At 38.6% G+C, this 21,855-nt stretch overlaps 1 protein-coding gene across 1 annotated transcript in view; it reads right to left on the bottom strand.

Moving 5' to 3' along the window:
• Positions 1-5,216: 5,216 nt before the first annotated feature.
• Positions 5,217-21,855, bottom strand: part of LOC136876338 (NACHT and WD repeat domain-containing protein 2) — a 355,527-nt gene continuing 338,888 nt past the window's right edge. The window contains exons 22-25 of the mRNA XM_068228264.1: positions 20,089-20,251; positions 19,805-19,979; positions 17,756-17,890; positions 5,217-6,047 (exon numbers count right to left, since the gene is read on the bottom strand). Coding sequence (XP_068084365.1) covers positions 5,824-6,047; positions 17,756-17,890; positions 19,805-19,979; positions 20,089-20,251 — 697 coding nt within the window. The 3' untranslated portion in view covers positions 5,217-5,823. The remainder of the gene's footprint in view (positions 6,048-17,755; positions 17,891-19,804; positions 19,980-20,088; positions 20,252-21,855) is intronic.

Below are 21,855 nucleotides of genomic sequence, written 5' to 3'. Positions count from 1 at the left end.
AGGTGCAGGTTGGAAAGAAAGAGTTAGAAATGGCTATGGAAGTAAGAAGAAATCAAAGGAACTTACCAGGAAATTGAATCTAGCAAAGAAGTCAGCTAAGGATAACATGATGGCAAGCATAATTGGTGGTCATACAAATTTTAGTGACCGGGCGAGTTGGCCGTGCGCGTAGAGGCGTGCGGCTGTGAGCTTGCATCCGGGAGATAGTAGGTTCGAATCCCACTATCGACAGCCCTGAAGATGTTTTTCCGTGGTTTCCCATTTTCACACCAGGCAAATGCTGGGGCTGTACCTTTATTAAGGCCACGGCCGATTCCTTCCAACTCCTAGGCCTTTCCTATCCCATCGTCGCCATGAGACCTGTCTGTGTCGGTGCGACGTAAAGCCCCTAGCAAAAAAAAAAAAAAAAAAATTAAAAAAAAAAAAAAAGAAAATTAGTGAAAAATTGAAGGGTATGTATAGGTACTTTGAGGCAAAAACAGGTTCAAAGAAGGACATTCCAGGAATCCTTAATGAGCAAGGGGAGTGTGTATGCGAGGATCTTCAAAAGGCAGAAGTATTCAGTCAGCAGTATATAAAGATTGTTGGTTACAAGGATAATGTCCAGATAGGGAAGGTGAGTAATACTAAAGAAGCATTAAAACTGACCTATGATAACAATGACATTTACAGTAAGATACAAAAGTTGAAAACTAGAAAAGCAGCTGGAATTGATAAGATTTCTGGGAACATACTAAAGGCAATGGGTTGGGATATAGTACCATATCTGAAATACTTATGTGATTATTGTTTGGTTGAAGGAGTTTTTCCAAAGGAATGGAGAGTTGCTATAGTAGCCCCTGTGTATACAGGAAAGGGTGATAGACATGAAGCTGAAAATTACAGGCCAGTCAGTTTGACATGCATTGCATGTCAGCTTTGGGAAAGCATTCTTTCTGATTATATTAGACATGTTTGTGAAATTAATAACTGGTTTGACAGAAGGCAGTTTGGGTTTAGGAAAGGTTATTCCACTGAAGCTCAGCTTGTAGGATTTCAGCAAGATATAGCAGATATCTTGGATTCAGGAGGTCAAATGGACTGTATCGCAATTGACCTATTTAAGGCATTTGATAAGGTAGATCATGGAAGACTACTGGCAAAAATGAGTGCAATTGGACTAGAAAAAAGAGTGACTGAACAGGTGGCTAAGCTTTATTATTTTTTTTTTTTTTTGCTAGTTGTTTTACGTCGCACCGACACAGATAGGTCTTATGGCGACAATGGGACAGGGAAGGGCTGGGAGTGGGAAGGAAGCAGCCGTGGCCTTAATTAAGGTACAGCCCTGGTGTGAAAATGGGAAACCACGGGAAACCATCTTCAGGGCTGCCGACAGTGGGGTTCGAACCCGCTATCTCCCGAATACTGGATACTGGCCGCACTTAAGCGACTGCAGCTATCGAGCTCGGTGAAGCTTTATGTGACCCTGTAATAATTAAGAGGGGAATTCCTTAAGGCAGTATTACTGGACCTCTATTTATTCTTATATATATCAATGATATGTGTAAAGAAGTGGAATCAGAGATAAGGCTGTTTGCAGATGATGTTATTCTGTACAGAGTAATAAATAAGTTACAAGATTGTGAGCAGCTGCAGGGTGACCTCGATAGTGTTGTGAGATGGACAGTAGGCAATGGTATGATGATAAACAAGGTTAAAGGTCAGGTTGTGAGTTTCACAAATAGGAAAAGTCCCCTCAGTTTTAAATACTACGTTGATGGGGTGAAAGTTCCTTTTGGGGATCATTGTAAGTACCTAGGTGTTAATATAAGAAAAGACCTTCATTGGGGTAATCACATAAATATGAGTGTTAATAAAGGGTACAGATCTCTGCACATGGTTATGAGGGTATTTGGGGTTGTAGTTGTAGTAAGGATGTAAAGGAGAGGGCATGTAAGAATTTCTATCAGTAAAATGTAAGAAAATGGCATTCTTTGAACATATACAAAGGTGTAATCAGTACCAACTTCCGAAGTTATGTTACAAGAGAAAATATAGTACACTCATCTCCAAAAGAAATTGAGCACCATCAACAAATCACGTAAGTACAGCAAATGTTGCTGCAGTATTGTCATGGGCTGACATGTGCCTCATTTGCATTTAATGCTGATTGCTTGAACAGAAGTGCCAGTAGGGGGCATAAATGTCCCTTCCTCATTCATAGATGCAAGGCATCAAACAAGGCCTTCATAGATGCAAGTCATAAAACAAGGTAGTAGTAGTAGTAGTAGTAGTAGTAGTAGTAGTAGCTACAGAGCTAAGTTGAGTGAACACGCAGCATGCCCTGAGAACACATTTGACAAGCCTTTGACCAGCTAGATGAGTTTGAGAGAGGCTGTATTGTTGGACTAAGAGAGGCAGGTTGGATGTGTTGTTGCATTGCTCACCACGTGAACTTTTCTGACTACACTGTGCGTTGGTATTGGATGCAATGGGAACGTAAGGGGTATATACACGCACACATCAAAAAGGTTTGGGTCAGACCACCCGGAGGGAGAATTGTTTCAATATGCAACAGGCTGTAATCATCCACAGGCATTGCTGTGTGCCTTCAAGAAATATTACACGGCAGCTGGGGATATGCCTGTGTCCAGCAGTACCGTATTCAGGCGGCTAACACAGCAGGATCTGTCTACCATCAAGACTGAACATCACCAAGCATGTTTGAACTTCTGACAGGCAAGGGCAGCATGGAAGGTTGCAGAGTGGTGATGAGTGGTGTTCAGCAATGAATCACAGTTCTGTCTGGATAAAGAAAACTGCTGAATTAGAGTCTGGAGACATCCCGGTCAGTACAGTGATCCAAGAAGTGACATGGTGTGGGGTGCCATTTCCCACAATTCATGGCTCCCCACTGATGGTGATTGAAAGAACCTTGATGGTGTGGAGATATATCCAGGAAATTCTATGACTGGATGCGTTTCCCTTCTTGGTATAACTCAATAATCCCATTTTCCAGCAGGGTAATGCCTGGCCTCACACAGCACAGGTATATCTGTCTTGCCTTTGTAGTATGAATATGCTTCCTTGGCCAGAAAGTTATCCAGACCTCTTGCCCATCAAGAATGCCTTGGACCAGACTGGATGACAACTTGAGCTAGAGACAACTACAGCAGATTTGGAGGGTCAGTTGCACTAGCTATGGAAGGCTATTTCTCAGGAGAACATCTGATGTCTGCATGCCACCGTACCTAACTATACTGCCGCCTGTTCGACAGACTGAAAAGCTCTTAAGTTTCATTTAACTGAGTCGACACTGGAAAGTTTGGCTTCTTTCTTGACAAAATGTGCCAGATTGATAGCCAACATCAGGATGACCCAAAACAGAATGTTCAAGAAGTAGTAGTAGTTTAATGCTTCTTATAATATTTTGAGTTAATGGGATAGACTGTAAACATATGGAATAAATTCAGAATGTATTTTAAAAGAAAGAATTAACTAAGCTGAATATCAAATACAGTAGAGTCTCGATTATCCGACTTAAACGGGACATGTAGTACGTCGGATCACCGAAAATGTCGGATAATACGGAATAACTTTGAAAATGAACTAAAACAAACAGGAAGGCTATACTGTACTATGTACAATGTTTTACGGGACTCGATGTATTGACTTATTAATTCAATTGTACAGTAGATGCAGTACTCTTTTCTTACTACGCCTGTAGCCAGGTGCAGACGTCTTGGCTTGGGCTGCAAGAGTTTTGATATCAGCATCTTGAAATTCTGCCCAGTCTCATCACAATTAAAAATCTGATCACCGGGTAATCCTTCAGCAAGAATTATTTCTTGAAATTGTCTTTTAAATTTCACAACCTCATCGGATTTAGCTGACAGTTTTTCTCCACAGATATTAAGCTGCCCAATGCCGTACCGTTTTTTCCACCGATCAAGCCACCCAGCACTGGCATTAAAATTAGGGTCCCTTTATTAAACTCCTTCTGGATATACACCGCCATTTCTTGCAGAATGGGGCCAGATATTGATAAGCCCTTTTCCTGGTTTTTAGTGAACCAAAAAAAATAGTGCTTCACTTACTTTTTCGTACTCACATTTTTCATTGTTTTTTTTCTAATTTTCAGTGCATCACTTGTTGCTCTGGTAGAGCACCACTTTTCAATTTTTTCCCTCGTATGTTTCCAGTCTCCCACTGTAACACGTCCAACAGCATAATCTGAAGCCATTTCTCGGAGAGTTTCCCCTTTGTCCAGTCTCTTTAACCCACTCTACTTGTCTTCCACAGAAACAATCACTTTCTTACGTTTACTCGCCATACTCACAGAGGATATGAAAACTATAACATCCGCACCCAACCAGTACTACATTGAACAATCCTACCGCATAACTGCCAGTGCTTGTCCGACAGTCGCACCCTCCACATCCCGTGCCCCAGAATTGCATCCACCTAAAGTTCAAATTAAGACTACCAGTGTCGGATAACACGGAGTGTCGGATAAGCGAAGGTCGGTTGAGCGAGACTCTACTGTACTGAGGTTTGCCAAGACTGTTGTAGCCGAGACAAAATCTAGACCATTTCCCTCTGAATATCTCAATTCCTGTTTGTGATACATGAATGGAACTTGTAAATCATACAAGTACAACTATTACAAAAGAAATCCATTTATGTGCTGCCAACAAATTGAGACACCACCCTTTTACTTATCTCCTGTATACAAAATTATATTGATCTCTGAACTCTGTCCTAATTGTAAATTTGTCTCCCATCTATTATTCAATTGAGGAATATACGTTTCATTGAACACCCTGTATTAATTTTAGAATATCAACTAATAAACAATTTAAAATGTCCATAACAATTTATACTATGACAAACTCTCATCCAGCAAATGGCCTATTACAAAACATTACAAAATTAGTTTGGAGGAAAGTTCCAGTAAACAAATGTAAAATAATGATAAATACTCATGAAGATTGTTTCTAACAAGTGGATTTCCTATTTTTCTTAGTAGGTTTGCATAACAGTGTTTGTCAGTGTTCTTACACAAGTTTCATACCTAGGAAACAAACACAGTTTAATGGAATTATAAATGGTTTTGTGGTAAATATGGTAATATTCTAAACTTATGCAAGAAGTAAGAAGTTACAGCAATAGGTAATTTCACTAAAATTTCAATCACTGCTGTCCTACTCAGGGTATATTTACCACATTTATACTGCACAAACTTTGCTTTTTATTTCAACATATAACATGGCATAATTGTGCACAAAACTTGATATCAAAATTATACTAGTTATGAAATACTTAATATACTAATTATGTTCACATTTACTGCCAGAACAACACATGTTGTTATTAATCAATTACAAAAATAGTAACACGTCTATGAACAGAATCACACACCATTTCACCGAGTACATTATCTCTCATAATGAATATCATTTCCATCTGAAATAATGAAAATATCAACAATGTTTCATTGAGGCAGCATATGCAGTGCATATTTGTGAAGATTCATGAAAAATAACATAATAATTCATTTATTATTTCCTCTCTGAAGTGCAAAAGAGATTTTCTAAACATTTACTCCCCAAGATATGACTTGGTCCATCCATTGAAACAAAGTATAGCTCACTGAGTCTTCTAATAAAGTTCAGTAAATTAAAATACAACAATGCTAGGTGCATCCGAGCAATCTTGCGTGCGTGGCTCCTGATGACAACGTAGCTGGATGACAGGAAGATTGGAGAGAGGGCAACAGCTATTAGTTGCTTCTTTTGTGGCATGGCAAGGGTTTCTTGATAAAGATGATTCTGCCCTTGCCTGTCACCTTTCCACACCTATCTCATCTCTCAGATCAAAGGTTTTGCCAGTATTTTCCTCATGCCCATAACACGGAACAACTGTTGCAGGCTCAAACCCAGGACCACGCATTTCAAGAGTGGTGATATGTGAACGACCACGAAGAGCAAGTACTACAGATCGACCACCGCTTGTTACTTCACAACATGTTACAGGACGATTAGGAGTATACACTGCCAACAGTTCACCTGTGAATGAAATATTAAATATATTGTTAGCTTTGTAGAACAGAAAAAAGGAGACACATTCCTACAAATAGATGTACAATATTTCTCAAATCTGCACTTTTAGACTAGAAGGTACTACATATTTCTTGAACAATCAAGTCGTTTAAAGAAAGACAGAACATGAACAGAAACATACAAGAAATACACAATACTACTTAGTGTGGGATGAGAGAGCAATAGAAGAGGAGGCGAGGACAAATACGGCATTGAATGGCAATCTGCCAAAAACCAGGTAACGATATTCCTCTTTCCTGTTACTCTGTTTATAAAGCATTTTTCTTATCCTACACTTCCTACATCAAGACTAAAATCTGACAAGATGGCTACTCAAGGAGTGCTGAAGTCCATTCACTTAACGAAGCTGGGAAGTAGGAATGAGCTTATGATGGTATTTAGTGTACCAAACCCCCTCAGAAAAACTTTTGGACTGATATTTGTGCCGTTAGAAATTCGTATCAATGAACCTTGTGAAAGAACATTATCGTTTCACATTTAATGTGAAATATCTTGCCATTCTTGTTCAAATTTATCATATCTAGTCGCACTATGAAGTGCTACGCTCTGGCGACTAGGCTTTGAACTTTCGAGTCCGCCTGGGGGATTCTGCGCGCGTGCGTGCAGCAACAAGGTAAGCAACGCTGCCTGGTGTGGGATGCGAGCAGTTGGAGTGGAATCACCATGAGAAGAAGTCGTGTGTGTTGGACTGGCGGTATGCTTCGGGGCAGTAGCTTCGATCCTGGTTAAAACCAGGACCCTGTGGGCATTTGGTGCCCTTATAACCTGTTAGTTGGCCTCGATTAATCTACAATTGGTGTACGAGCAATTAAACTGCATTTTTCTTCTACTTTGAGCCTGTTTGTGTAAGATAACATAATGTAGCTCTCGGCATCTCTTCGCTGTTCATGGATCGAAAACGAAGTTACATTTTAATCTTAATCTACTCATGGGAATTCTACCTTCAAACAAAGAACTGTGAAAAATTCCAAGAAATGATTTAGGTCAGTTGCTCCAAAAGTGATCTCTACCCGGGATAAGAATAACAACAATAATCTCCGAGTTGTGTAATGACTGCATGTTCGTTACATTATCATGTGTTCACCAAGAAGCTTCATCTTAGTGTTTTTAAAGGAAATCAGCAGTGTGGACTGATTATCAAAATTAATTTTAAGTTCAACTATGATTTTAGCTGGTAAATTTTTCTAGAACTTCATGTAAATGGAAAGCCAGCGTAAGGTTCTGTTGATTTTGGTTAAACTTCCTAAATTTTCTTCTTTTGGGCTGGCTTTTCGGGTTAATTTATTGTTATCTGTTCTGATTTTTCTGACTCTTGTAATTTGTTTTTCCTTTTGGGGCTATTTCTGTGTCGGTTTTGTCCTTGCGGACATGCCTTTGTTGTTGTTGCCTTAGAAACGTGTTGTTGATTGGATTGTTGGGCTAACTTGGTTTTTAATCGATTCTTGGCGGTTTAATTGTACCTTCAGTAACGTGGATGTGATTGATTTTCGTGTGCTCTAAGTGTAAAGTTATTCTAAATTTTATTTGCCATTTATTTTTCTTGGTTTGGTAATTTTTGAACTGTGGATTCGAGTGTTTTGGTGGGATAATATTCTATCCCTTGCATAGGCTCGCCATGATATAAAAGAGATTCCTTATTGGTGAATTCTACTGCACCCTAGGCCTAATAATTTTCTAAATTTTAAGTTTAATCAATTTTAGGGTAGGTGACTGGTCGTGTAGGTAAGCTTTAATCCTTCTTGTTTCATTAGTTTCCTTATCGAGGTCAGCACCTTATTACTTTTTTTCTTTAAAAATCAATTCTATTTGACTTATATTTTATTGTTCCTGTAAATTAATGTCAATTTAAGTAACTATTCATTTTAATTTAACTAAGTTAATGGGTTTTCCACTTGTTGGTTTTTGAGCATTCCAAAACAGAATGATTTTTCCATAGTTTACTGGAGTTATCCAGAGAGTTTTAATAACATTCAAGAATTTATAATTTCAAGCTGAATTTAAATTTTCTCTTTTAACTTATTGAAACATTTTTCTTAAGTGAATTAAAATCATTTGTATTTAGAAATCGTGGATTTTCATTTCACTAAATCAATGAAGCACTGTCACTGTTTCTTATTCAATTTCTGACGTCGGCCTTTTCTGTTTCCTGCCACCTTCTAAGCTAAGTGTGCCTTTTCCTCTTGTTTGGTGGATTCTTGTGTGTTGTCGTCTTGCTCGACTATTTTTGGCCTCTCTATGGTGTTCACTTTAACTCCCTTTTTGGGGCCGACACGCTACCAACCTTCTCACCTGGGGGCCTCACTCCCAGGTGGGTAAGGTTATAAACCCATCGTCCGAAGGTTGTTTCGGGGACTTTGAGGATGGTGTCGGTTTGAAGCTTGTTGGTAGCTTAGAAGAAAAGAATGTAGAAGAACTGGGACTGGTGAGGAGAGAGTCCATCTATGTGAAGACAGTAGCGTTTGAAGATGTATGTGTATTTTCATGCTTATCCTTGTCTCATATTTCTGTTACTCCCTCTCCTCACACTGACTTGTCAGTTTATACCATACAAATATGTATATGAAGGGCATACTATATTGTTTTACATTTCATTTTTATCTAATCAAATGAAGTATATTACATTAGTTGTTTTGTCCACCTTCTCAACATAATTTTCTTGTAACTGTATACACTTTTGCCACCGATGTGTCAGTCTCTTCAGACCTTCCTGAAACCATTCTTTCAGAGTGCTGCATACCCATGCCTTGACAGCTGTGTCCAGTTCTGCAAAATCCACAAAACAGCGACCACGCAGAGGTTTCTTCATGTTTCCGAACAGGTGACAATCACTCGGTGCCAAGTCGAGAGAGTTTGGCGGGTGTGGCAGCACCGTGAATCCCATTTGATCAATGGCAGCGGTGGTCATCACCAGTCGCAAACCTAGCCACGAAGTCAACTGGATCTTGCTCATGGTGTTGCAAAGGTTCTCTGCATACATCCACATGCCTCTGCTTTTCCCCTGCAGACAAGAGTCTAGGCACCCACATGGATGACACCTTCCCCAACTGTAAGTGGCCATACACGATCCGCTGCAGGGTGTTTTGGCTAACTCCCGTGGCTGCCTCCATTTTCGTAAATGTGATGAATTTGTTTCTTTGGATGGCCTGTTTGACCCGTGCAATGTTGGCTGGTGTTGACACTGTCACATTCCTTCTAGAACTGGTTCCCTTGTTCACTGATGTGCACCCTGTTTTCTAACTTTCCACCCAGTTGTAGACTGTTTTCCGTGACGGCGCATGTTCTCCACAGACTGCCACCAAGCGCCGATGAATTTCTGCAGTGGTCCCAAGTTCTTTCCATAGGAACGAAGTCGTATAGCGCTGTCCCTGACAGTTGTTTTCCATGTTGTCTGCTCCTACGCTGACAGTGCTACTGACAGAGGAGACAAGGATAAATGAAGATGTGTCAAGATGCTCTTGATGAAGCTGAGAAGCATTGGGGGCTGAGAAGAGATGGATGTAGAAGAATTGGGATTGAGGAAAATAGAGCCTATCTATTCAAAGGTGTGGAGATTGTCCTTGTCCTTTTGTGTTTTCATGTTTGTTCTTGTCTCCTCATTCAGTGCTCCCTCTTTCCACACTGACCTGTAAATGTGTCCATCCTATTATGTGTTCCTTTTCTTGTTCTTCTCTCTCTACATGTCTTGATTTAACACTTGTTTCTTTCCATACTTATAATATATTTTGTTGGTCTGCTGGGCTGAGTGGCTCAGACGGTTGATTACAAGCTATCAGTTTCATTTTTGTTTTGTACTGAAGTTCAATTATAAGAATAAATTGACATGAGGGTCCACCTTTGTAACACAATATATCAAGTAAATTATATTTCCGTAAATGTGATGCATTCGTTTCCTTGGATGGCCTGTTCGACCCGGGCATTGTTGGCTGGTGTTGACACTGTCATATTCCTTCCAGAACTGGTTCCCTGGTAAGTTATATTACTTGATATATTGTACTGAAAAGGTAGACCCTATTGTCAATTTATTCTTATAATCAGATGGTTGAGGCACTGGCCTTCTGACCCCAACTTGGCAGGTTCAATCTTGGTTCAGTTCGGTGGTATTTGAAGGTGCTTAAATACGTCGGCCTCGTGTTGGTAAACTTACTGGCACGTAAAAGAACTCCCGTGGGACTAAATTCCAGCACCTCGGCATCTCCAAAAACTGCAAAAGTAGTTAGTGGGACGTAAAGCAAATGACATTATTTTTTTTGGTCCTCTCAGATTTCCTATGCTCACAATGTATTAAAATTCTCAGATTTAATTTTGCAGCATTTTATGCTTCCCACCATTCACACCAATCAGGCTGTTCTAGAGAGGGAAAAATCAAGGTAGAATGGTGTTGCAAGTAACCTAGAATGCTTTGAGTAACCATGGTATGATCAAATCAAACCACCAGCACGTAACTTCCGTATTCCCTAATGTATTTGCTAGGCATGCGGTGGCACTTAACCCTTGCATGTTCATTCTTTGAGAAGCTAAAGTGGTGTACACTTGTGAAGTTATCAAGCAATTCAGCATTTGTCTTATGCAAGTTCATTATTTTCTGGTTGTTGTTTCACACTTGATTTTGTTGTTACAGTTGTTAAAGTTATTGTTGCTGATTCATCACATTTATTTTTGTCATGTTACATTTTTATTCTTGTTATCTGAGTCAGTAGCAACCCATACCACACGGTAAACTTGTTTGTTAGTAGCTGGCACTATTTGTGGTTCAATTCTTTAATTCAGTGAGAGGAACTCATCCTACATTTAAAATGAGATTGATGACATAAAAAAGAGCAAGGTAAAGATGTGCTGTTCCAAACAATGCCTTAGCAGGTAGAGCTCCAAGAGCAAACCTGAATGGAAGGACATGTCAAAGTCACTGAAGCCCGAGGAATATCTCGAGTTGGACTTGTTCACAAATATATGAGAGTTTAGTCAATAACAAAGCAATGGCAAGAAAGAATGTGAATAGAATAGCTTACCAAAAGATCTCTTTAGCCTTTTCTAAATCTACAACAAGTAGAATTGTTGGATGCCTAGTGGCAGGACAGAGTCCTTGCAACTATTTTTCTTGTTCATCAGTGCTTGTCCTGCCAAGTGAGTTCTTTCTCCATTTGTTTTGGGCATGGGACATGCCGAGGTATAGATTTATGCTCTTCGTGTTGTTTAGTAGTATTGGCTATTGAGTGTATTGACTCATTCAAATGTACAAGTGAAATGAATTGCAGAAACGGTGAGGACACGGCACAAGATTCAGTTGACTCGCAGCAGGCAGTGCTGAGTGCCGCACTCACGGATCAGTGAGACAACACACACATGGTTATTATCAGAACATTGGACATTGGTGGGGAGCCGAACTTACGTACCAGGTGAGTCATACAGAACCATGACTCACTGAAAGAATCATACGCTATAACAGACTCTCGCTCTCAGCTCATTTGAAAATAATACCAACTTGCACAAGTGATAATGAATTAATTATAATATATTTACAGTCATTCATTGTAGTGTTGTCGTATACGACCTCTCGGTCTAAGAAAACGGAGAAGAAACACACCTAGAGGCCCTTTTCAGGGTCCTCAAGTTCATAACATTGGCCCTTCAATGAAAATATGCCAGCTTAACATCGAGGGCATAAGCAGAGCAAAGTGTAAACACCTAGCAAAGGTTCTCAAAGAACACCAGACTCATTTCATCTTGCTTCAAGAAACCTACATGGAAAATAATCTCCAACTGCAATCCAGAGGGAAAATTTCAGGATTTAAATTAGTGCCCACAATTAATCATATGAAGTACGGGATTGGCACCTATGTGAGGAGTGATATCACCCATTATCAAGTCTTGCCATCCTCCTCAGATAATGAAATATTTACTACCTCAATCAAAGTCTGTGATTTGACAGTAGTCAATGTATATAAACCTCCTGGAACTCGCTGGCCATCTCTGCCAATTCCAACTCTGCAAAATCTAAGTATAATTGCAGGTGACTTCAACAACCATCAAACACTATGGGGATACAAGGAGAATGACAGTAATGGGGAAAAGCTCACTGACTGGATGGAAACTGGAAACCTTAAACTTATCTATGATGCCAAGGATAAGGTTTCCTTCTCTTCTGCACGATGGAACAAAGAATACACCCCAGATCTCTGTTTTGTAATGCAGTCATAAAACCCACTCAGCAACATACATTGCACAGTGCTCAATAAATTTCCTCACAGTCAGCACAGACCAATAACTCTCCAGTCTGGATTGCTTGTGCCTATTGTTCTCCTGCCCAAAACAGAGATGGAATTAAAAAACAGCCAATTGGGATGAATTTTCTAAACAGATTGACTCCAACCTGTGATGGATAAAACCTATCCATAGTAACTACAGCAGATTCATTGGTGTAGTTAAAAATGCAGCAAAATGATATGTCCCAAGAGGATATCATAAACAATACATCCTCAGCTGGAACGAGGAGAGTAGAAGGCTCTTCAAAGAATTTGAGGCCAATGGTTACCCAGATACAGGTACAATACAGATACAATCCCTAGATGAAAACAGGAAGAGATTTTGGCAAGAAACTATAGAGTCCCTCGACTTCACTCACTCCAGCAGGGAAGCTTGGAACCTGATCAGAAAATTCAACACACCAAACAGCAATATTACACAAAAAATAAACATCAGTCTAGATGACATGGCCAAGCGTATGATCTCTACCTCAAAGGTTTCAGTTGAAAAGCATCATAGAAAGCACGTAAAGCACCTCTTGATAGAAAAGAAATGTTTGGCTCTGCAACCCTCTGAGCCCCATTTCAACCACCCGAAACTAAGCAGGGCACAGAAAGTCTAAAACTTGGGAAAGCAGCAGGTGCTGATGGTATACGAGGTCATCTTGGACCAGCTACTGCTAAATGGCTTACTAACTTTTTCACAAACATACTAGAGACAGGTAAGCTACCTTCACTCTTCAAGAAAACAAATATAATAGCGGTATTAAAAACATCTAAGGACCCAACAAAAGTTGAGAGTTACCGGCCAATAATACTCCTCAGTGTTACAATGAAGCTTCTGGAAAGGGTGATACATTACACAATCTCTGCGACAATCAATCAGCATATTCTAGTTGAACAAGCTGGATTTAGACCTGGACGAGGATGTGACAAACAGGTTTTATCACTAGTTACCCATATTGAAATTGGCTTTGAGAAGAAAATGATAAGCACGGGTGTCTTCTTAGATCTGACAGTTGCATATGACTCGGTGTGGCAAGATAAGCTCCTTCTCACATTTATCAGCATCATCCCTTGTCTGAAACTCGTCGCATTACTCAGTAACATGCTGAGTAATAGGTACTTTTTTCAGAAGACTCCAGAAGTAAAGTACATAAGATAAAAGGTGGACTCCCTCAGGGCTCCGTATTGGACTTTCTACTATTCAACCTGTACTCATATGACCTCCTAGTAACCAAATCCAGAAAATTCATCTACGCAGATGACATCGCATTGGTCGCCCAACACTAATGCTTCGATGAGTCTGAGTCGATGCTTACATCAGATTTAAATATTCTAGACAGTTACTTTCAACAGAACAACCTTAGACCAAACCCTCAGAAAAATGTTGTGTCTACCTTCCACTTGGGGAATAGAAGTGCTGGGTACAAACCAACCATACCATTCAGAGAAGAGAATCTACAGTACTGGGAGTCAGCCTGGACAGGTCCTTGAACTACAAGAATCACCTCTGTAACGTGTCAGCCAAGATCTAGACCAGGAATAACATCCTTCAAAAGCTGGTGGGTACATCCTGGGGTGCTAATGCTCAAATCCTGAGATTCACTGCTCTTGCACTTTCTTATTCCGTCACTGAATATTCCTGCTCAACATGGCTTAACAGTGTTTTCACTGGACTAGTAGACACCCAGCTGAACCAAGCAATGCGCATCATTACAGGGTGCATCTGACCAACTAACACACATTGGCTTCCCACCCTAAGCCACATACCACCTCCATCCCTAAAAAGATCTCGGTCACTGCTTAACTTATGGAAGAAAATAGAAAACAATCCTCACTTCCCTATTCATTCTGATATAGCAGCTTCTCCAGCTAAACAACTGAAATCCAGACACCATTCTTGGTGTACTGCAATGAACCTACAGAACACCTCCTTTAATGTATCAGACACCTGGAAAGAACAATGGCAATAGCAATCCTCATTACCACATTATTACATCATTAAGAACCCCTACAAGTGCCCAGATGGATATTTCCTTCCCAGATGGCAGTGGAGGATGCTCAATCAAAATAGGACCGGCCAAGGTAGATGTGGAGCCACCCTCTTTAAATGGGGATGGAAGACATCACCGCAATGTGAATGCAGATTAGAGGAGCAGATAGTGGATCACATTGCATTTGAGTGTTCTTTGCATGCTTATAGAAGCTCTATAGAGGGCTTACACTGTGTCTCAAGTGAAGCTCTTTTCTGGCTCTCAACTTCTGATATGGGACTTTGGTTATAAACTTGAGATGGTTGTTATACATATTGTATATAATATTGTATTCATCATATGCTAAATAAATAGTAATTGTAGTGTTTACATGCTTTCTTTTCTTTGTAAAGTTGCGGTAAATATCATGCGTTTATAGTACTGTAGGTGGTATTACAATACCAGTTTATATCAGCAATATGGAATTGTGTTCAGGGCTTCAAAAAATCCATTCGATCACTTAAATGAAACCTAATTTCAGATGAGGCACAGGTTAAGAAAACAGATAGTGGTGAGGTACACATCAAATTGGTCAAAATATTAGACCTGAAACACACCAAAATCAATCTGTAAGTTCATTAAATCAAAGCCTGATTACCCTAAGGTTTCTGGCAACAGGAACTTTCCAAATTTTACTAGGTGATGACATTAACCTACATAAATCTACGACATGCCGCATATTGCAGAAGGTGCCCCCTCAAATTCCTGCTTTGCGGGAAGAATTTATTTACATACCGAGAAACCCAGTAGAACTTGCAGAAACAAAAAGAACCTTCCATGCCACTTCTGGGTTTACATCTGTAATAGGATGCATTGATGAGACACATGTGAAGATTTAGTCTCCGGGTGGTGAAAATGCAGAATGGTACAGAAATAGAAAATCCTACTTTTCTTATAATGTTCAAGCAGTCTGCGATAAAAATCTGTGCATCATGGATACTGTTGCGCGCTGGCCACATCTGCATTGAATCTCAGATTTGTTTGAGGAGAATTTCCAAACTCTTTTTTTTTTGCTTGCTCACAGTGCATACAAGCAGAAGAAATTCATTCTTACACCAATTCTAAGCCCCCTCAAAATAATGCGCAAGAATGATACAATTTAGCACATATATAAACAAGAAATTGCATTAAACGGTGCTTTGGAGTTTTTAAGAGACAATTCCCTATCCTGGCTATGGGATTGTGCTTTAAACGACAAACAACTTTAATAGCAATAGTGGCAGCTGCTATATTACACAACTTAGTGACAGAGGAAAAAGAGGATATGCCAGTTATGGAAATGAATGCGGATTAGGACGACCCAGTACCCACAGAAAACCTACCTGATAATGAGGATATTGCTGTGCATGCTACAATTGTGGAGCGCATTTTCAGATAACGTAAATATGAAACACTTATATTCTAATATAAATTGATGTATTATACTATAGATTATCACAAGTTATAATATATTAACAGAGGCTAATCTCCAGATTAATATGACACGAAAAAAAAAAAAAGGAAAAGAGTAATATTTGTTTTTGATTGTTTTTATATCATTTCAAATTGTTTTAATTTTATTTTGTGATCAAGTTCCTTAATTTTAAATTCATATTCTTGTTTTTCCAACTCCTTAAGAGCAATTTTCTTTCGAATGTCTAATATTTGACATTTTTTATTATGCTTTACTTCCTTCATATCAGATTCCTTCTCTTTAATTATCACCAGTTCTTCATCTATATCAGTTTCAGCTTTTTTCTATTCACAATGCTTTCACTGACGCTGTGGAAATAATTTGATTTTCTTTTAGGTGCTGGTTTAGGCCTAGGGTGTGCTGGAGTTGACAAAATTTCGTTCACTACATTTACTTCCATGTTATCACTGGCTTCAGTTACTGATTCCACTTGCATGGTGTTATATGCCCTTGCTGTTTCAGTTACAACCTCCTCGGAGCATGACACCTCTTATAACTGCATTACAATTGAGATGACTGTGTAGATTTTCATTTTCATTATAGAAAACTTCTGCTGGTAAAAGTAACTAGATATTACAAAAAAAAACACTAAAAAACATTTGCATAGAGACATCTACTTGGAGAATGAGAGATACTAAACATGATGATATCTGTACTGTTTATTGCCAGAGTTTATAAATCTGGATTTAAGTTTACAGAAACTCATTAAAGTTAACAGCACAGTTAAAGTTACAAGGCCATTTAGGTAACTCACAGATAACTGTGGTGTACCAGAAACCGGCCATTATTTCTCTCTCAGAGTTCTATTTTCTAGAAATGTAGCCACCCATTTAGGCACTCTTTTGTCTAGTACAATGGCCCTTACTTTTGTCAACAATCTGCTGTGATCTACACTATCAAAAATCTGGGATGGGTCAATAGTGATACAGCCCATTTGATCTCCTGAATGTAAAATATCTGCTTTATCTTGCGGGAAGCCTCACTGATTGATGTTCTGCCTCTTTCGCATTTGGCCGCCATTCACTTCATAATACTATAATAAACATTTATATAAAAGGAACAAAGTGCTATTTTTAATATATTTGAGATAAACTCGCATGTGAACACGTTAAATTCATTCAACATACATGTTTTAAATGTAGTACAAGAAGATGGACAATGGCATAATAGATGTAAGAATTGATGTGGTCTTTAATCTGGTGAACACAGGTGAAGACTATTATTGTTTTCATCCAGGTTTCATTAATCCTTGTGTTAACTTCATTGCTAAGTTTGTCACTGTAGCAACCATAGATTCAAGATATCTGAACTTTATCAGTCATGACAGGTCCATGAATTGTTCCATTTTCTTGTGGGTTTGATGTCATATTCAGTCCTCTTTTTGTTAAGTTGAAAGCTATACTATATTAAATGATCAGTCCATTTTTGTGTAATTTCTCTGGATGGGACAGTAAAATACATCCATGGTATTTCCTCTGCCTGTTGTAAAAAGGGGAACCCCCACAGGCTCTTAAATTGGAAGCATAGTTTGGCGACTACAGGCCCCTAGTTTAGTATTGCTATATTAAAATAGGCGAAAACCGGTACATGTAAAAAAAAAAAAAAATAAAAAAAAAATTGATTATTATATAATAATATATAATAATATAATATAATAATATATAATATATAATAATTGATTATTATTATTATTATTATTATTATTATTATTATTATTATTATTATTATTATTATTATTATTATTATTTAAATACGACAATATGATAGGTTTTAAAATTACATTAACTCAGTCAACACTGAAAAGTATGACTTTGTTCTTAACAAAATAAAAAGCTCACTCAAGAGCAGTGATTCTCTTCAAGAGAAGAGGTCTTTAAAGAAAGTACTAAAAATATGATGGCAAGTAACTTCAGAAAGTACACCCACCTTTATTTAGGTTCCACAGTCTTAGAGAACGGTCTCTGCAGTTTGAGTCTGCAGACATGAACGATCCACCCAGCGGATCCAGCCGCAAGAAGTTGACGGGTGCAGTATGTCCACAGAGACTCCACCTGCAGTTACCTAGGTCAGAGAAGAATAACGGAAAACAATATAACATTAGATATGATGAAGAGATATGAAGAGCAGGATCTTTTCACCTTAACCCATTCACCTCAGATGACTAGGCAGACCTGTTCCATCTTCCATGGCCTTCAATTTGGATGACTGATCTCACCTTCTGAGCATAGGCTGTTGCATTTCTGCTTGTAGTTTGGCTACCTCTGCAAGTACCTTTGATGTTTAAGGTTCTTCGAATAGCTAAGGAACGTGAATGTCTTACTCTTATGTTTGTTACTGACTGCAACATTCTCTTTTATTTACTTAGAACGTAGAAGCAATATTCCCATAGTTCACATACCTCTCAGTTCATTATTGCTAGGGGTAGTATATATATATCCAATTTGCTTTACATCGCACCAACGCAGATAGGTCTTATGGCGACAATGGGATAGGAAAGAGCTAGGAGTGGGAAGGAAGCGGCTGTGGCCTTAATTAAGGAACAGGCCCAGTACTTGCCTGGTGTGGAAATGGTAAATTATAGAAAATCACCTTCAGGACTGCTGACAGTGGCGTTCGAACTCACTATCAGAGTCTGTCTGAAAGTGTTTCATTTAGTGGATCAGAAGTAAGTAAAGGTGATAATGAAGACAGTACTCGTGATAATGATGATAATTTAAGTGAGTTGATATAATTCAACCACAATGAAACCATGCAGGAAAGGATGGAGGTGACTGGATATGAATGGCAGGGAACACAGTCCATTCATTCATTCATTCATTCATTCATTCATTCACCAGAAACTGTGAAGAGTCTCAAGTGCTTCAGGTTAAGTATCAATATTTTCCTCTGTTAGAACATACAGTGTTTTAAAATTATTTGATCCCAATAAAATATGAATAGACGGTAAGTGGTTTGACACTAACTGGGGTAAGATGAAGGCTTATTTTGCTCCCTGCAGTCTAATGTGACAAGTTCAAAAGCTCCATGATTTTTACCTTTGCTAGTGCTTTAATGTTGTACCAACTCAGACAGTTATTCATTTTGTGGCAATGTTACAGGAAAGGGTTAGGACTGGAGAAGAAGGAACTGTGGCCTTAATTAAGGTACAGCCCATCCATTTACCTGGTGTGAGAATAGGATATAACAGGAAACCGTCTTCAGAGCCAATTAAAGTGGGGTTCGAACTCATCTTCTTCCAACTGCAAGCTAACAGATACATGGCCCCAACTGTGCAGCCAACTTGCACAGTAGCCTTGTATGAATACTGAGTATTTTTCAAGTTTATCACACCAAACCCTCATTCTGAAACTTTGTTACTGGCGAGTACAAATCCTCTGCTTGCTAAATTAAAGAAATAGCATGAAAATATTCCTACTGTATGATTATCTGTGATTAATTTTGTTTTAATGTGCGCTGTAGTGCAGTGCAGAGCTTTAAATTTGTATTTTTTAAATTTTTATTTGCTTTACATTGCACCGACACAGATAGGTCTTATGGAGACGATGGGATAGGAAAGGGCTAGGAGTTGGGAGGAAGCAGTGTGGCCTTAATTAAGGTACAGCCCCAGCATTTGTCAGGTATGAAAATTGGAAACCATGGAAAACCAACTTCAGGACTGCCGACAGTGGGGTTCAAACCCACTATCTCCCGAATGCAAGCTCACAACTGAATGCCTCTAACTGCATAGCCAACTCTCTCACTAAAATTCATAAGTCATGAGATTTAAATCCAGTTTCTGAATAAACTCAGTGGCCTTTTTAAATAGAAGGTAAATGGGTTAAGTGTTATGAATTTGAGACAAGATGCATGAACTTGTAAAAGTAGATTCGATCTGGTTAAAAATGGTTCATTTTATAGATAAACTCATTAATTAATTACGAAATCCCAAACCAGAATATGAGTATCTTACCAACATTTTACAGATAAACATGTTACCTGTAATGAGATCCCAGACAAGAATACGAGCATCTTCTAATCCACTCAGAACACAACCATCTTTTGACGATATATCAAGTGATACGGTATTGACTCCAGGTTTCCACTTTTTAAACAATGTTCCACTTTGCAGGTCATAAACCACTATGAAATTTGGGCATGGTTCATCAACTTCCTACAAGAGAATATTGGAAGAATTAAGTACAATCTCCTTGAATGATATTGTTCAAATACTGTTAAAATAATCTTCTTACTTCATGAGGTATCAAACTTTAGTAATTTACCTTTGCAACACAACACACATAATGGCCTTCATGTGTGATTGCAGCTAGACTGGTGACAAAATCATGATGAGGTATACGAAGATCATAAAGCAATTTGCGAGAGGCTAGGTTCCATACCAGTAGAGGAAATGGTTTCTGTGTCTCATCTCCACAGACTAGTACTCTGCCAAAAGAAGGTATGACATTAAACAAACATTTCTATTTTACAAAATTTTAAAACAATAAAAATCACTAGAATTTGAAACTCTAAACCACTTTTGCATTTTAAATACTGAAATGTATTCAGTCCCATATGGATTTTAAGTCATTTTTATAAAAAAAATGATTAGCAATGTATGTTAATGTCAAAAACTGTAACAACTAAATGGTTCTAAAAGTTGATTTTCCATACCAATTATGGCAGAATAAAAGAATTCAGTTCAGTGAATGAAACTGGAAGCTAGAAATCTAGTTATCTTTTGTACACCTTCTGCAATACATTGCAAAAAATCGGAATACATTTAGGCATTAAAATTCTGTCTTAGGCAGCCAGCCTAAATAAGCATTAAAGGGTTAAAATATGCACCATCAAAATTTGAATAAAATGTATTAACTTCTAGTGTTTTTTCTTCCACTTTGTCCACACCCTGGTGGAGTTGTGGGTGCAAACATGCAAGCTTGGCCCTATTTTACAGCTGGATACCCTTACTGACACATACCCTACGTGGAGTGATTTGTTTGGTGTTTCTGAGATGGTTGGTAGTGCGGTTCATTGTGTGTATATTAAAGAGAGAGTGATGGGACAAATGTCAGTTCCTGAATTGAAGGAATTAACAAGATGTTAAATCCCTGACCCAACCAGGAAAAGAATCTGGGACCCACTCAACAGAATGTCTACATGCTGATGTTTCAGCTAAAGAGATGAACTTAATATTCACCCTTATACGACCAGCTGACAGTATATCGTCGGTGACAATCCTTGTGAGAAAGACCAACTGATGATATATTGTCAATGGTCGCACTGGCTAAAACGACCAGCTGGCGATATTTGGTCGATGGAATAAAACAAAAGCTGTAGGTCACATATTTTAACATAATGACCAATATGATGCTGTATTTAGTGATTTGAAGATCTTCTGGGACTGTTAGATTATGGTTTGATTGAGTATGAGAGTCAAAGCACCAAATAAACACCAAAAAGTAGAGTGCAGCACATCTAGTGCAAAGCGCCAGCTTACGCTATCCTTATCACTGAGCTGTCCATTCTGCTGTTGCTGTTTCAACATAAACCATGTGTGGCGGCAAGTATCCTAGTGCGCTCTTGTCAGTTTTATCATTTGTTTATTTATGGTATTTCCTTCCAAAGCAGATAATTATTTCAAGTGCTGATTTCCATTTCGAGAGATATAACCAATTGTTTTTATGGATAACAAGTGTTTCTTGTGAACGTATGACAAGTAGGGAATCGGAGGCAGATATCTAAGAGAACTCTGACGATTTGTTAGATGATTTATCAGATTTGTCTGATGACAGTGATCTAGACTCATGTTTTAATCCAAATCAGCTTTTAACATCTGGATTACAGCACAAGAATGCTGCTCGCAGTGAGTATGAAGACAGTGACAGTGCTGAAGTTAGATCTTTGCATGACTAATAACACTGACAGATATGTGCTGGGAGTGGCTCAGACAGTTCAAGGTCAGATGAAAGTGATGACCATGATAACTGGATAAAGATGTCTGAAGCTAGAAAGCCACAGCTTTCTTACAGTTTTATCTTAATGGAATT

Source organism: Anabrus simplex, chromosome 6 (assembly GCF_040414725.1).
Source record: "Anabrus simplex isolate iqAnaSimp1 chromosome 6, ASM4041472v1, whole genome shotgun sequence".
In the NCBI taxonomy this organism is placed as follows: Eukaryota; Metazoa; Arthropoda; class Insecta; order Orthoptera; family Tettigoniidae; genus Anabrus; species Anabrus simplex.
The sequence above is the reverse complement of the archived record's forward strand: the minus strand, read 5'-3'. Positions and strand labels throughout refer to the sequence as shown.